This window comes from Pocillopora damicornis, chromosome 5 (assembly GCF_964200805.1).
Source record: "Pocillopora damicornis chromosome 5, jaPocDami1.2, whole genome shotgun sequence".
Lineage (NCBI taxonomy): Eukaryota > Metazoa > Cnidaria > Anthozoa > Scleractinia > Pocilloporidae > Pocillopora > Pocillopora damicornis.
In genome coordinates, this window is record NC_142674.1 from 13,841,674 (window position 1) to 13,858,619 (window position 16,946).

General features: G+C 38.1%; 4 protein-coding genes and 1 pseudogene across 5 annotated transcripts in view; 1 reads left to right on the forward strand and 4 right to left on the reverse strand.

Annotated features, from left to right (window-relative positions):
* Positions 1–16,946, reverse strand: part of LOC149045444 (uncharacterized) — a 224,896-nt gene that overhangs the window by 85,156 nt on the left and 122,794 nt on the right. The gene's annotated exons all lie outside the window — the stretch shown is intronic.
* The window catches only part of LOC149045455 (uncharacterized), a 153,220-nt pseudogene that overhangs the window by 7,460 nt on the left and 128,814 nt on the right, over positions 1–16,946 (forward strand). The window lies entirely within an intron of this gene.
* Positions 1,750–2,828, reverse strand: LOC149045457 (uncharacterized). The gene is made up of 2 exons (XM_089208208.1): positions 2,813–2,828; positions 1,750–2,708 (listed from the first exon to the last, which is right to left on the reverse strand). Exons 1-2 carry the CDS (start codon positions 2,826–2,828, stop codon positions 1,855–1,857), a joined length of 870 nt encoding a protein of 289 aa, XP_089064334.1. The 3' UTR covers positions 1,750–1,854.
* LOC149045458 (tyrosine kinase receptor Cad96Ca-like) lies at positions 3,127–11,923 on the reverse strand. The gene is made up of 11 exons (XM_089207792.1): positions 11,629–11,923; positions 10,277–10,967; positions 9,146–9,336; positions 8,226–8,342; positions 7,663–7,847; positions 6,722–6,841; positions 6,212–6,288; positions 6,042–6,082; positions 5,166–5,262; positions 4,690–4,783; positions 3,127–4,222 (listed from the first exon to the last, which is right to left on the reverse strand). Exons 2-11 carry the CDS (start codon positions 10,357–10,359, stop codon positions 4,016–4,018), a joined length of 1,212 nt encoding a protein of 403 aa, XP_089063918.1. The 5' UTR covers positions 10,360–10,967; positions 11,629–11,923; the 3' UTR covers positions 3,127–4,015.
* LOC149045459 (putative oxidoreductase PXDNL) lies at positions 11,026–15,970 on the reverse strand. Its single transcript, XM_089207793.1, has 7 exons — positions 15,611–15,970; positions 14,741–15,004; positions 14,326–14,607; positions 12,986–13,120; positions 12,629–12,655; positions 11,629–11,910; positions 11,026–11,195 (listed from the first exon to the last, which is right to left on the reverse strand). The coding sequence occupies exons 1-7, from the start codon at positions 15,735–15,737 to the stop codon at positions 11,026–11,028; spliced, it is 1,287 nt and encodes a 428-aa protein (XP_089063919.1). The 5' UTR covers positions 15,738–15,970.

Consider the following 16,946-nt stretch of genomic DNA (forward strand, 5'->3'; position numbering starts at 1 on the left):
ACGAAAAATCCGAAAATGGATTTTTTTTTCAATTAGCCGTAACGACCCCAGCATGCAGTTCGCGTGTTTTGGGGGGAGTTTTCAAAATGGCGGAAAGTTTTGGTTTGATGTTTGAACTGTTCGAAGAAGTCCTTGCCGATGACCTTGAACAACAACAGGTTCTTTTAGGAGCCGATGACGAAGCAGTTTTATTCCTTTTGGCGGCCGGACAGCTCGTCCGAAAAGAACACGTTCGCACAAAGAATTTTTACGAAATAACCGTACCTAGTTACATACCGGAGGACTTCCGAAGTCACTTCCGCATGTCACGGCATACAGTTACAGTTCTCGAACATTTGCTTTCGGTCCACGGTGACTTACCTCAATACACCGGCGATAGAGGAAGACCACCGGTCGAGTTAAGAAAGCAAATCCTTATTACGCTGTGGATTCTTGGGAATCCAGAATGTTTACGCTCTGTTGCCGATCGATTTGATGTTTGCAGGGCAACTGCGTACAGAGTCTACAGACGAGTTTGCAAAGCAATAGTGAGGAACTTAATGGATGAGTTTATCAAGTTTCCAACTGGTCTAAAAGCCCAAGCGGTGATGGAGGCCTTTGAAGAGAAAAAGGGTTTTCCGGGTGTTTTGGGGGCTATTGATGGCACCCACATACCAATCAAAGCACCACATAACAATCATGAACAATACATAAATCGCAAAGGTTTCTTTTCCGTCCAACTACAAGTCATTTGTGACCCGGATTTATTCATAACCGATGTTTTCTGTGGTTACCCTGGTTCAGTACACGATGCTCGCGTGTTTCGTAATTCTCCGATCTGCCGAGAAGTTGAAGTGAACCCAGACAATTATTTTCCTGGCAACTCCCACATTTTGGGAGACGCAGCATATCCCTTGAAGAGGTGGCTGTTGACCCCATTTCGAGACAACGGACGTTTGACTGCTCAACAAAGACGCTACAATACTGCCCACAGTTCCACCAGAATGGTGGTTGAGAGGTCCATAGGGCTTTTTAAGAACAGGTTTAGGAAGCTAAAAACAATGATGGATGTTGACAAAATTGAGGACATACCGGAAATTATTGTATCCTCTTGCATCTTACACAACATTTGCATTATTGAAGATGACATCGATGATTTTTTAGATGACTCTAATGATGATGATGACAATGATGACAATGATGATGACATCTTTCCACCAGGTGTAGGAGCAGTTGATAAGAGAAACATGATAATGAGACTGATCCCATAAACCTAGCATTTATAAGTGGTTTATGTATTGATACCTTTTGTACTGTGGTGTTTTCATGAACACTTCTTTCATAGGTGGTGTATGTCATTCATAAAGTTTATACTGTATGATAGTCTTTTTGCTATAAATATCAATATTTTATTTGTTTTTAAAAGTATATAAGAAAATAGTAGAGCCATGTACATGGATCACTTTATACTACCTGAAACATTTATGGTGTTGCTTGAAATGTAAACTTTCAACACAAATGTAACAGCCTAATACTCTGACAGTCCAGGTTGCTTGTGTCACGCACAGAAAGGAGGAAGTGCGTGACACAAGTGATCTGAAGCATCTGAGAACCAGGCTAAAAAAAGTAAAGGATATAAATAATATCAAAACCAGTTTAGTTAGGCCCTCTCACCTAATGTTGCTGTTGTAGTTCCTTGTATGTATGTGATAAAAAAAACATACAACTTGCAATAATACTGTTAACATGTATGATACAATAAACTTTTAGATAACTCAATACTGACAACAAACTCAGGTTTACTGTATCTATGTTCATGTTTGTGGTCAAATAATCCCATGTTCTGCAACACAATAAAAAATTATGGAATCAAGGTTACTCTTTGTTCAATGATTTTTCAAAAACATTCAAAAATCGGCCGATGAGTGCCATGCGTTCATTGTGCATATTTTCAAACTTTTTAATCTTTTCCTTTTCTTCCTCTTTCCTGTCTTGTGTAAATTCCTTAAAGAGCCCAACGAGGTCTTCTCTTTTCTTCCGCTCTGGTAACTTCTTTTTCTTTGCTTTTGTAACCACAGGCTCCTCTGTGTCACTACCTGTGGAACTCAATGTGGAACTGGAATTTTTAACACTCTTGACTGCATCTTTGCTCCGTTTACCATCAATGTTGCTGCACAATGTTTTTGGAGCGATGGCATCATCTTTCGAAAATATTTCGTGAAGTTCGTCATAGAAGTTGCATTTCTTTCGGTCATTTCCGCTGACTTTGTTGTGATCAACACAAGCAACATAACTTCTCTTCAGATTTTTCAATTTCGTCTCACACGCCTTGGCATTAAAGAACACTCCGTTCTTCTTTAATTCTTCGCTGATTTCTTCCCACAGGGACTTGTTCTTTTTGTTTATATCTTTAAATCGTTCTCTGCGTTCGACATAGCAGGAAATTAACAGCAGCACATCAGCTCTAGACCAGCGTACAAGAGCTCTCGATTCGCCTTCGGTGCCTTCACGCGACTGACTGAACGTGGCTGCAGCTGTTTCCAAAGAAGAAAAACTTGGACCAGACTGAGGTGATACTGATCTGACTGTTTCATGGCTGAACTGTGATGCCTGCGGTGGTGGAAACATGAACTGAGGAAGATAAGGTTGAATGCCCGGTTGAACGTGGCTTTCGTTCCACTGATATTCTGGATATTCACCTGCAGATAAACTGTGCGTCCAATATTGTCCTGTAGATAGAAATAAAAGATGCCAAGACGCATCAAACATCCGGAAAATTTATCAAAATACGTACAGGACGGAAAATTTCGGTGAAACTACACAAAAAACTCACCTTGTTTATTCGCCATGGCAGCAGCTAATATTTACAACAAAATGGCGGGAATGTGGCGGATTTTAAGAAGACGACCGCTTGCCAAACGTACTGCTTTTTGTATCCGTGCAATAAAGAAACGCACGGATCATGAATCCTAAAAATCCGGATTTAGATTTGATCTAATGAATCCACTCGGAGTGTGGATTCTATAGATTCAAAATCCATTTTCGGATTTTATTAAAGAAACGCAAAATCCGTTTTTGGATTCAAGAATCGGGATTTGGATTTTTTTAAAGAAACGCACCCTAGATAATCAATAAATAGTCATAAGATAAGCCTCTAATATTTTTATTGCAGATGTTAAATAGAGTGTTTTACATTATCTTAAATACAACTTATTGTGTTTGGATAGCGTATAAATTAAACGCTCGTACGTGCTCTCATTTCGTCCAGTTTTTAAAAAAGCATTCCATTTACCAAAGTAAAATTGTTTCCGTCTACCACAGCATGAACCCTTTACAAGGCGTTTTTTTTTTCTCATACGAATCGAAAACACTTAAGAAAATATTAATTTGAATTAGCTCACACTCTATTAAGACTGTTCTCTCCGTTTATGACAAAAGCATTTGATACTAGCAGCAAAATGGTAAATGTCAATAACAATGCTCTCGCTTGTTTTCAAATAAAGGTAACTTGATAGTTGAACAAATCACTAGAAGTGATGCAATATGTAATTTAAAGAAGATACTTCGTTAAGTGATAAGTGCTAGTTAATACCTCACCACTAATTCATTACCAAACTACAAAATTTTACCAAATTTCATATCGCCGTTAGGAGATCTCTTAATAGGTCTGCCTGAAACAAATTTACTAAATAGTTTCACAATACAACAATGAAAAGCTCGCCAAGTACAGCTATCGGCATAAACGAGCCGTTTTTCAAGTACGTTGTTTTTTGTTTCTTTCTTTGTTTCTCTTCTGATTTAATCGATTACGGAAGTTTAATTCATATCTATCCAAATTTTGTTATTCTGAAACCGATTAAATTATTTATTATTGGCATCCTTTAAGAATTAATTAATTGGGTTGGTGCTTTTATTATTATCATTTTGTTAATCAAGGACAAAGCTTTCACACATTCTTCTAATATTAATATTGAGAGAAATTTAACTAACACAAGCCTACACTTAGTTTAGCACCGAGAGGTGACGATTATTTACCCTAACGACGGTCACTGGCACTTCTTCCCAATCCCTTAGCTGAGGCCTTCTTTGCAACTTCCTCACTTGGTTCTACATCTTCATCTCCGAGATCTTCAACCTTCTTTGCAACTTCCTCACTTGGTTCTGCATCTTCATCTCCGAGATCTTCAACCCTGGAGTATTTTGCCTTGTCATAAGCGCCCATGTCAAGAAGTTCCAAATATGTCTGAAAAGAAAGTAACAAATGAGAGTTACACATTAGCCGCACAGCGTTAAATACAGTAAAGTCGTGCTGAAAAGTGCGATCACTTCCCCGGCGTACTGAGAATCTCTGTGGCATTAAGTCGCGGATATACCAAGCGAGTTTCTTATTTCCTCTCTGAAAATAGTGAAGTTGCAAGTAGGTGAATAGAACTGAGCCGATTTATGCCCTGGGGACGATCACAACCGACGTAGATATCAGAAGCAGCCAACAAGTTGAATTGCTCGTAAATGGCCTTACGGGCTGCAAAATGTCTCTCGCCAGGAGTATGAAAGGTCTCAGCTGAAGCTTTCATAGAGCGAATGGAAATAAAACCAATGCTAGCAAATATTGCTTCCAACATATGGGGGCAAGGTAAGAAGTTTGAAAAGTTGAATAGTCTTTAAAATGCATAAAATATTGGGAATTTGTCAATTCTAGAGACAAACCTATTCGCGAATGTATGTGTCCATTCTTTGTCGCAGGCTTTCAAAAGGAGGACGGAAGTCAGGATTTCGATTCCAGCACCTTTTCATTATATCATACCTGAAATTTAAAAACGATGATCTACTCTTAACTACTTACTAATGGACTATGCGAGGAATACCAATAAGGTCCTCCTACAGGAAACTGTTGTTGAAAATAGTATAGGCAATAGTTCAGATTTTTTTTGGGACGTCGAACATATCTGCACTACTTCACTCGCTCTGATGTTTTTTAAATACATTTTGATGTCATAATTGTCCACGCCGTATCTCAGCTGAATGCGGTATGCTCCTGGTTGACATTCACGTAACAGAAAGCTTCTGATTGTAACCCAATTGTTTTATTGCAAAGATTTCAGCAATGAGAACGCTAAATGTGTTGTCTTCGATCTAAGGTTATTTTTAGGAACACGATGTTATCATACTAGAAAAGTGCGACTCACAGTTTGTTGTCAACATGATCGGGCTTTGGCATCTGATATCCCTTTGTGACCTCTGCAATCACCATGGCTTCTGACCATCTGTCGTACGGAATTCCTCCTGTCAATGCATAAGGACGAGTGTATGTCACATTCCTGAATGTATCAACTCTACAATGACCGTGGCTGAGAAACATTGTTCCTTCTCGACCTCTTTGTATGAGGGAAGCCATCTGCATGTACATTTACATAGCTTGATGATGCTCAAATCAAATTTTGCTGAATGCAGTACTGCAGTTTAATATTTCCTTTTTTCGGTCCGAGTTGATGTTAGTCTCTGATAATTGAATAATGCTTAAGCCATAGACTTATCGTTTGCTTTGCATTTACTGAGATTAACAATCAAAATAGCTTGTTACATATTAATCTATATATATATATATAAGATTTTTTTTAACATACTACTTGGCCATATATATAAATATATATATATATACACATATATGTATGTATGTATATATATATATATATATATATACGCATCGGTTCTCTGTTACTCAGAGTTTCGCGCCTAGGCGCTCGTCAGTTCTGTCTGTCTAAGTTCTGTCTGACTAGCGCTTAGGCGCGAAACTCTGAGTAACAGAGAATCGATGCGTCCTCTTTGATTCTTTCACTTATATATACTCAGCTCTGCTACCACAGCATTGAGCACTTTATGCCAAGGTAGACTCTACTCCGACATTTATATATATATATATATGTGTATGTATGTATGGCCAAGAAGTATGTGAAAACAAATCTTTATTAAAATAACAGTAATTAAAATAGCATCACTTCTATAGCGCATGCACATTGCTGTTCTAAGCGTTAAAGGTATTGATTGAAAATAACTTAGCTTACCTAGGGTAACTATCTCATACAGAACGATTCCATAGGACCACCTGACGGGAGCATATCAGAAATATTCTATAATTAATCGCTGAGAGAACTTCGGACGTGAAATGATAAAGAAAAATCCAAAGGTGATAGGTTCGTTAGGTTGGCGGGTTGATATACATAACTATACATACACGTCACTCAAGGTGGAAAGTCCAGCAAGCTCTCCTAGCAGAATCTCTGGTGCAGTCCATTTGATTGGCAAACGTCCCTGGAAAATCAACCGATAAATGATTTCCGTACAAAACTTATGTCCCTTTTTTTTCAAAGCCATCTTTAAAAAATATGAAGCTACATAACGTAAATATGTTAAAATGTGAAAAGAAAGCTACATTTGTCGTTCCCTTATCGGTCAATCCAAGGTTAGCCTTCGTAAAGCGGTCACGGAAAACAGAAAATGTACCTTCTTTCGCGAGACTTTCTACCAAAAAAATTAGTGAAATTGACAAATCCCGATGCCCGGAGTACCTATCCTGTTAAATAACTAACTCTGTTTTGTTTTTGCTTTTTTCTTGTAAGTCAAAGTGAGCTATGAAACCCTGTTGATAGTCCATGTACATTAACTTTATATAGAGAATATGCTAACGCTTACAACTCGTTTCCAAAAATAACCGCACTGAAGCAACAAAAAAAGTGTTTTCTACCTTTTTGGCATTTCCATGGCCATACTTGAAGCTTTGATATGCCATACCAAAGTCCGTCACTTTGCAAACATAGTTGTTATCGAGGAGAATGTTTCGAGCCGCCAGGTCACGATGGATAATCTACCAGAAGATAAGAAGCCAGAATATAAAGGTTAAGAAACGATAGGTTTTTATAGTACAGCGGCGAATCCAACATCTGAGTATGTTTGAACGAAAAAAGGGCTCAAACTAAGGTAGCCCTATATAATGTTGTAATGCTGACAAAACCAAGATTTCTACTTTCGTTATCAAAAAATTGGATTTTTTTACAACTGCGAAAATAACGATAATGATAATAATGATAAAGATTATTGTCATAACCATGCTAATAATCATAATAATTATGATAATAAAATGAAATTTAAAAGTAGTAAACCAACAGAGGACCCTTTGTGTTCCAAAAAAGAAAAAGACAAAATTATTTAATCTTCACCTTTGTTTCTTTTACAGATTTCTAAGGAGTTCCATTTTTACCTTTGTTTTGTTTTTTTTAGGTGTCGCAATAAGGTTTTATATATATATATACATCGCTCTACTCCTATGTATTGAGCACTGTTTTACGAAAGTCAAATTTATATATATATGCGCTATCAGTGCATACACGACCTTTGACAATTGCATGGGTTTGTTTTTTTACGCTTAATTTTACACCATCCCAGATAATCATAGCTGGGATTTTTTGAGGCGCAGGAACCGAATTATTATGAACCTTATTTTCGTTTCTTTTGGCTCTTTTTTTTTTTGACATCTGCGCTGACCTACTAATGTCAACAAAGAGGTTTATCTAACCCAAAAGCACTCATAAATGTTGGCCAAAATCCGAGCTATTGAAAAATAAAAAGTTTAAATCTCTGAAAGATTTTTCTGAGTTAGAATTGACATGTGACAAGTATTCTACTTACACCTCGCGTTCCAAGGAACACCATGCCGGCGGCGATTTGTTTGGCAAACAACACGAGATCGTAGTTGTTCAAATCCTGAGCTCTTCCCTCACCAAGATAAAACCGATCCCTCACTCCTCGGCATTTTCTGAGGTAACCAAGTAGGTCACCACATGGCAAGTACTCCATGATGAGTATGGGGTGAACTTAAGTGACGTATCAAAGATAAAATTACTGATGGCTTTCTTCATAAAGCAGTTTAGCTCACATGAAGGACTCATTCTTTTAGGATCTACCTTCATCAGAATTTACTTTAAAAAATTTGCTATAGGTTAAAGGGAGAAAGCCGGTTAGCCCCGTTAACGAGATTTCAAGCTATCCAACCGAAATCTTAATGAACTGTCGATGGATACATACTCTCGAAGAGAAACAGTCTGTTTGCCACACAAAAAAAAGACGAACTTGGCTCCATTAACATCCTAGTTACGGATCTTATGTTAAGAGCTCTCAAGAGGGTTCATTCAGCATTTATAGTATCGTTAATAACATATACTCAGAAAAGATGCTGTACGCTTAGTACTTACTTTCTGTCGTAACGCAGCCCATGAACTTTACAATGTTTGGCGAAACGTTTTCACCGATAAGTTTCCCCAGCTCGATTTCTCTCATCAAACATTTCCTTCCTTCCTCTCCAGCAGTGGCTACAACAAAAGTATACTTTGATAGAGACACATTCTGATTAATACATTTGTTGCATGCAGGTTCAAGCCAGAAAGAATCCGGTAGAGTTACAAACCTTGCATCTTCTTATTACTGTTTGGATGATAATTTTCGCAGCTAGGAGATTGCCCAACTCACTGACCTCAGCCATGGCTGAGTTGACTATGAGTATAAAGGCCGAATTGGAACCAGTTGAGGTTAAATCCTACCAATTTTTCTTACCTTCTTTAGTTTTGCCATCACTGCAGATGCTTCACATCTTCCGTACGGTAAATGTCTTTTGCCAGCGAAAAGCACCGTGTAGTCAGTTTGTTAGACTGCCCACTCCAACTCGGGATAATCAGTCACTAGTAAGTGGGGAATAGGTCCAAACGGAGAAAAAAATTCTACTGGATTCAGCGGCGGATCTAGACGGAGTATCCAGCGTATCCGCAACACCTCCCCCCCCCCCCCCTAGAGGAGTGGGGTGTTGCGGATATTAACCCATATTAACCCCCCTCTAACCTATGCTTGTGACCTTTTACACTACTCGTTGGAAACAAGAATTATTGCAGGACCACTTTTACGATCAAACTGGTTGATTATCTTCTCTGTTCGTTTGCTCCCCCCCGCCTTCTTCTATTTTTTTCCCGCGCGTAACCTTGAGTGAAGAAGAGGGGGATGTGCGTGGGTCGATAAGTAATTTTGGACCACGCCTTCCCCCCCCCCTCCCCAAATGAAACATTTTTATAACCACCCCAGAGATCAACATATGTACCAATAGAACAAATTGAAGGTGGCTTACGCGTGAAACATTTAGCGGCCACCGTCCGATTTCCAGGTTGTCCATTTGGTGAACTCAGGAGAGCTCTCCACACGGCTCCAAACGCCCCTCGTCCAATGACGTCTTGTAGCAGGACACGGTTCACCGCAACCTCCCACTCATCTACCTCTGCATTCAATGGCTCCATCTGAATTGCCTGCTCTTGGTCAGGACTAAATGTAGAAAATCAACAGTGCTTACTTTCAGGTTCAAAACAAAGAAAGGTGATAAAAAGAAAAGAGAAATCAGAGAGTAAAAAAATTCGTTTCCCAGGATAACTTAAATGGCGAGATAATCTCTCTTGCCGATAGTGAGAGAACAATGTTTTCACTATACCAAAAACATAAATTATTACAAAACATATTAGTAATTGTTGTTATTTAAGTACACTTTGTCAATCGGATGTTTGTTAAAATCAAAAAAGAAACAATTGGTTTTAAAATCAGAAATTTTACTGATTTAATTAAATTTTTTTTGCATTTCGATTTTTATTTCAAAGTACTAAATCTATGGATTAATCTAACTGAAAATATATGGAAGGTACTAACGAGATAAAGAAATTAAACAAAGGAACTAATGAAGCTGATTCTAAAAACACATAATGAATGTTAATAATGCATCACAAACACGATAAGCACGATAAAAGTAATTACTGCGATATGATTTTTGTTATCGTCATCGTGCAATGGGGGATTTTTTTCCCGATGAATTTGATGAATGAAAGGTAAAGTAGTTGACTTACAGAGTCATAGCTGCAATTCCAAATAATGAATTAAAGGAGATAAAGAAGGAAAAACTTTGCATCAATTTATTAAATCAAATATTCTAATAAAAATTCTGTGTAGTGGCAGGAAATTTGAATCTGCACAAATTAGGAGTGACGTGATATTTGCTGAATTTCAATTATTATCAATGCATATACAAATGTGAAAAAACTCTGCAATTAGCAATTTTGGGCCGCACGCGAGTAATTCTTTTAAAAATATCTCTTCTCTTAGACTCGTAGCTCAGTGTTCCCCATCCCCCCAGTAGACATATTTAATAAGTTTAAACATTTCCTTCTTTTACTTTCAGCCAAAGCAATCTGAAATAACGCAGAAAAATGGACGTCACCTGTCCTTCGACGCTTGCAGAAATACCAGGAAATTAGCGAAATGACAATCGCTGCCGCCACTGATCCGCCAATGTAATACCATAAAGTGTTGAAACTTTGCACTTGCTTAGCTAAATTTGTTAGGTAGATAAATGACCATTAGACAAATCTCGACGGTAGTAAAAGTACTAATAAAATTCAAGTTTTTTGAAATAGCTTTGCCCATTATTTAACTCGTGATTGACACCTGCTCTTTGAAAGGAAATACCTGAAGTTCATAGAGCGATGTAAGGTTATTTCATGTAAATGGGTCAGGTGACCTATATTTGTTTCGTCTTTAACTGATAAACAGTTTTCTTCTATTTGAAAATATATTTCTTAATTAGTAAAGTTGTATTTTCTTAAGACACAATGGTAACACCAACTTACCTATGACGTTTATTTTTACAAAGGAACGGGCAACAAAACCGAGCTTGTTACGTGCCTCACAAGAATACACACCACTGTCCTCTTTCACAACTTCAGTTATAGCAAGTTCACTCATTTTTTCATCGAATCGTGTATGAATCTTTGCTGTTTCGGGTGGTGAGTCTCCATCTTTTTTCCAAGTTACATTTATTGTTTCTTCGTTGACGATGCAGGTCAATGTGAGATTGTCACCTACTGTGAGTGCTGGATACTTACCTGGAACAACTTGAGCAGAGGCTTTTCCTACGTTAAGAAAAAGGCAATAGATTAAAATCGTGGTCCACATTTTTCACCCTCGCCGTCAGCGGCAGTTCAGTGTCAGCGTCACATCGTCGTCATCGCCATGGTTATCGGCGGCATCATCATCACGGTCAACGGCAGCGTCAGCGTCATCGCAATCGTCATGGCCATCGTCATCGTCATCGTCATTATCATTAAACTTACCGTAAACACGCAGTGCTTTGCCCATTACTTAACTCGTGATTGACACCTTCTCTTTGAAACGAAATACCTGAAGTTCATAGAGCGATGTAAGGTTATTTCATGTAACCATTTACATGAAATAACCTTGCATCGCTCTATGAACTTCAGGTATTTCGTTTCAAAGAGAGGGTGTCAATCACGAGTTAAGTAATGGGCAAAGCTATTCCAAACAACAACAGAAAATAAAGCAAATACAACTAGTTCCTCTGCAACACTGCGTGTTTACGGTAAGTTTGATGATAATGACGATAACGAGGACGATGACGATGACGCTGACGGTGATTATGACGCCGATGATAACCATGGTGATGACCCATATTTGTTTCGTCTTTAACTGATAAACAGTTTTCTTCTATTTGAAAATATATTTTTTAATTAGTAAAGTTGTATTTTTTTAAGACAAACGGTAACACCAACTTACCTATGACGTTTATTTTTACAGAGGAACGGGCAACAAAACCGAGCTTGTTCCGTGCCTCACAAGAATACACACCACTGTCCTCCTTCACAACTTCAGTTGTTGCAAGTTCACTCTTTTTGTTATCGAATCGTGTATCAATTTTTGCTCTTTCGGGTGGTGTGTCTCCATCTTTTTTCCAAGTTACATTTATTGTTTCTTCGTTGACGATGCAGGTCAATGTAAGACTGTCACCTGCTGTGAGTGCTGGATACTGATCTGTAACAACTTGGGCAGAGGCTTTCCCTACGTTAAGAAAAAGGCAATTAATAAAAATCGTGGTCCACTTTTTTTCACCCTCACCGTCAGCAGCAGTTCAGTGTTAGCGTCACATCATCGTCATCGCCATGGTTATTGTCGGCGTCATCATCACGATTAGCGTCAGCGTCACGGTAATCGTCATCGTTATCGTCATTATCATTAAACTTACCGTAAACACGCAGTGTTGCAGAGGAACTAGTTCTATTTGCTTCATTTTCCGTCGTTGTTTGGAATAGCTTTGTCTATTATTTAACGTGTGATTGACACCCATTCTTTGAAATGAAATACCTGAAGTTCATAGAGCGATGTAAGGTAATTTCATGTAATTGGATCAGGTGACCCTTATTGTTTCGTCTTTCACTGATTGACAGTTTTAATCTATTTGGATATACAATAAATAATCAGTATGGTTGTATTTTTTTAAGACACAGCGGTAACACCAACTTACCTATGACGTTTATTTTTACAAAGGAACGGGCAACAAAACCGAGCTTGTTACGTGCCTCACAAGAATACACACCACTGTCCTCTTTCACAACTTCAGTTATAGCAAGTTCACTCATTTTTTCATCGAATCGTGTATGAATCTTTGCTGTTTCGGGTGGTGAGTCTCCATCTTTTTTCCAAGTTACATTTATTGTTTCTTCGTTGACGATGCAGGTCAATGTGAGATTGTCACCTACTGTGAGTGCTGGATACTTACCTGGAACAACTTGAGCAGAGGCTTTTCCTACGTTAAGAAAAAGGCAATTGATTAAAATCGTAGTCCACCTTTGTCACCCTCACCGTCAGCAGCAGTTCAGTGTCAGCGTCACATCGTCGTCATCGCCATGGTCATCGTCGGCATCATCATCACGGTCAACGGCAGCGTCAGCGCCATCGCAATCGTCATGGCCATCGTCATCGTCATCGTCATTATCATTAAACTTACCGTAAACACGCAGTGTTGCAGAGGAACTAGTTGTATTTGCTGTATTTTCCGCTATACACTTGTAAGACCCTTCCATCCCTTTTGTGACGCTTTTAAATTCCAGGAATGATACTCCATCGCGATTTATACCAAATGGTTGCTCAGCATCATTAAAAACCCAGACTAATGTTGGTGTTGGCACACCTGAGGCTCGACAACTGAAGTTCACAGAGTTTCCTTCCGTAACAGACTGGTTGATCGGAGGTTCTATAATCTGGGGAGATACTTGAATTAAAAAAACCCCAAAATTAATAAGGTTTGCATAGTCCATTTTAACCCCATTTAACCAACCTTTGATAAAACGACGAAACAACAACAACAAAACATCAAAACAAAAAAAGTGATGTTCAAGCCTATTTTTGGCTAAGGTCAATTTTTTCGAAAGGTTTTCTTCTCGTTCAGCATAAAAATATATTGTTTAGCCTTAAGTTGTCCCATGTGTCTCAGTAACATTCATCCGTTTCTTTTTGGTTGTTGAGTGTGATGTTAAAACATATATGTTCAATGAATATCAGTTTCATCTTTTAACAATATACATATACATATTCATAATAAAGTTCGGATATAACGCGCTTCGTAAAAGATTCCCTGTCAGTAATGCGAAGTTTACATCAGCGGGACATGCAGTCCTATGCAAGTAGTGGTTAAACGAGTAATATGACAGATCGAGAGACGACATGCTTAGGCAAAGGCCTCTGCAGTTTCAGAAGACACCTGGAAACCACCTGCTCTAGACTGAAGTAGAGTACATTGATTGTGATCCCATTATTATACACGCAGGGTAAAAGAGGCCATCCACGTAAGACTTTGCATGTTACAACATAAATTGGACATTGGGGTAGACATCCCGGAAACATGGATGCGGACCACAAGAAACACAGAACATAATAACTTTGCGACAGTGGACTCCGAAAGAACATTTAATCAAAGTGTGGCAATCGAGGTCTGTGTGGGATTCTAGCCAATCACAGTCAAACAGAGTGTTCATAAGGTCATGCATATCTACCGACCTTATAACACGAAGAAGACACAATATGCAGTCAAAAGTCACAATCCACATCCAAAGTAACTTAATTGCGAGATAAACGATTATAATGCATTCAGAAATTGAATTCGTCACCATGACCAACCGAAGTCGTTTTAAGCACATTACCAGTTTGAAAAGAAACTATAAGCTTCATCAAAGGGCACTTACTCTGAGTTATGGCGAGGATACTACATTGTTGATAAATAACTTAAGTATAATTTCTTTTAACATGACACCCTACTTTGAAACAACTGTAATCAACAAACATATCCATGATAAAATGTCGCCTCGCATGGCTGCGGATATGAACAGCGAAAAGGTTTTGAAACTGAGTAAATTAAATTCATTACATTTGAAGAACTGACTTTATGACTTTCTATATATTATATCATTGGTCACTCACTTATAACTATCACTAATATATTTTTATCTCTGCTTGTGACCCTCTGTGGTCCTTTAGTTTGTTTCATGGTACAGGTGAATGTTCCATTGTCTTCAGGCTTTACAAAACCAATACGCAGGCTGCCGTTGGATACTTGAGTGAATCGTCTCGGGTCTAAGGACTTTCCTCCTTTCTTACTCCAAAAAATCTGTGGACTCGGTGTTCCATCAGCACTACAGCTTATAATGCCAGACGTGTACGCAATAAAGGTTTGTTGGTCCAACGTCTTTTGAGTAAATCTTGCTGTTGAAAGCAGTAATGAAAAGCACCAATATCATAGCTATACTGTTGAAAATTCAGAAGTGTACTTGTCTTACATGGCATTGTCCTGCATGTTAAGCCTATTTCTACAAGATAAAAAGATGCGTTTTCATACCATTAATGTAGACAATGTAATATTGAACATATTCCAATCTCTGGCATTCATATATTCCTCCATCAGATAGCTGCACGTCATCAATGAACAGATCGCCATTGTCTTCAGCCCTGATCCTTTCAGAAGTAGAGTTTGTTATTTCAAGCTTTTGCCTATTAATGACCCACCTAGCATGAGTGGTTTTATTGTGTATAGAACAGTGAAGCTTTTCTCTGCTACCAATATCAAAATAGAGTTCATCTCTTTTCAACACTTTCTGGTTTTCTGCAAAAAAAATAGTTCAGTTTAGATGATTTTATCAAAATAAATCAAATTTTTTGTACTTAACACTACAAGAAGAGATAGAAAAGTTGAATATATTTACCTGTGCTAAAGCTTAAATTGAGAAATGTTTTTAACAATGTCGTATTTTAAACTTAGTTACAATACTCCAAACAAAATCAAGTTAGCCATTAGGTAACCCTTAACTGAAGTCAGGTGATCTTATGAGCAGTCATATCACCCTCATGAAAGTCATGTACACCCTAACTAACATCATTTCACCTCAAGACCAAGTTGAATCATCTATAAGGAGGATAAGTTCTTAAAGAAACTGTGGCGTCGCGTCGGTGGGGGAGTATAACACCCGCCATGAAGAAGGGCTAACGCTCGAAATTTAGCTTTGAAACTCTTTACGGGGGCAAATTTACATTATCAACTCGGTTGATAAAATCAAAATCATCTCAGTCATTTTAAGTCGACTCATGTTACCCTTAAACCAAGTCATGTCACCCTTAACCCTAACCCTCCACTTTAGAAGGTCAGTGGGAAGAAGAAAGACAATCACGAAAATCAGAATAACTAATCAGACCTAAAAATTTAATTGCTTACTTGGTTGACACAACGCTTGAGAACCCTTGTCATCCGCCTGACATTGAGGTGGAATGTTTAACTTTCCATCGATGCGATCGCATGATGCAAGTTCAAACTCCTCTCCAGCGCAAGAGACATCGGACATTGCAAAAGGTATTCCCTCAGCCTTTATGTCTGACCCAATAAATTCCGCTAAAGCCTCTTCAAAGCCAAGTTGACGACAAATAACTTTGACATCATTAAAGTCCCATTTATTCCTACATATCTTCGCCCATTTCCCCTTGTAAAACACTTCCACTCTTCCTCCATACTCCACATTTGCGCCATTCAAGCGAACAGGAACTTATGGAATTACAAAAATTTTAATCCATTAAGATGGAAAATACTGGTTATCAAGAATCAAGAATGCCTTTAAATCACGAAAGGATAAATAGTTCATGCCAGTCTAAGTGTTTAGTTTTAAGGGAAATTCTAGGTGTAAATTAATCAGTATTCGTACGTTGGATGTATCGTTCTTTGTCCGATGTAGTTCACGACATTTACATAGTTTCCTTGCAGCGATGTTTTACGACGAACCTCTTTTACATTGCTTCGTGACTGTGCTTTAAATTGTGAAACAAGATTTTTTTTTTAAAAATGTTGGAACATTCAAGACGTGTCTTCTTAGCCTAAAAGCGTTTACTTTCGGCGAACACAATAGGGTGATTTACATTTTAAATTAGAACGTCATTTTTAAAGCATTTCTCATGCAATTATCAAGAAAAAGGCATTTAGTTAAGTATAAGTAGGGTGAAAATTGTAAAATTCCTTAGTTTCACGAAAGAGAGAGAAAAAAGGAAACTAGAGGGATGTTAAAGTTTTAAGGAAACTTAGTGAAGGGTTTGGAGGTTGTGAAGTTCATGAAACCGAAATGCATAACTGCGCAGTTAGGTTCTTCTTTCGGCAGCAATTCAACTGTAATCGTCTCAGGGCGTAAACAAACCCGCCAGATTTTAAGTGATACATACCTTTTTAGAACCTAAAGATACCCGAAGATGAGCAATCATTGATCTCGGGAAAGTTTTAATCACCGGAGTGTGAGTAAATCTATCAAGTTACCATCTTTGGAGATCATGCGGATATTAAATGAGTGCAATTCATTATTACCTTTGCAAATTTGTTGTTTTTTTTCCAAGTTGTTTTGACATCTGGTCGGAATGGTACAGTTGTAGTCGGTGGACATCTCTGAAGCATTGCCACGTTCTGCGTACCATGTGTAATTAACAAAGACGCCGTTGTCAAAGTAGCCCATGGCCATGCAGGTTGAATTTTCATCTGCTTTATCCCATTGACTGGTACAAAGCTTTTGCCAACT

Excerpts from the sequence above, each read along its gene's own strand:
- LOC149045459 (XM_089207793.1), bottom strand. The coding sequence starts at position 15,737 with ATGTCCGATGTCTCTTGCGCTGGAGAGGAGTTTGAACTTGCATCATGC. Across the intron at positions 13,121-14,325 it reads TATATTAGTGATAGTTATAA|TATCTCCCCAGATTATAGAA; the intron begins GTGAGTGACCAA and ends TTTTAATTCAAG. Across the intron at positions 11,911-12,628 it reads CTCTGCTCAAGTTGTTCCAG|GGAAAGCCTCTGCCCAAGTT; the intron begins GTAAGTATCCAG and ends TTCTTAACGTAG.
- LOC149045458 (XM_089207792.1), bottom strand. The coding sequence starts at position 10,359 with ATGGTATTACATTGGCGGATCAGTGGCGGCAGCGATTGTCATTTCGCT. Across the intron at positions 7,848-8,225 it reads GGGCTGCGTTACGACAGAAA|TTCACCCCATACTCATCATG; the intron begins GTAAGTACTAAG and ends ACGTCACTTAAG. Across the intron at positions 6,289-6,721 it reads GCCATGGAAATGCCAAAAAG|GGACGTTTGCCAATCAAATG; the intron begins GTAGAAAACACT and ends TTGATTTTCCAG.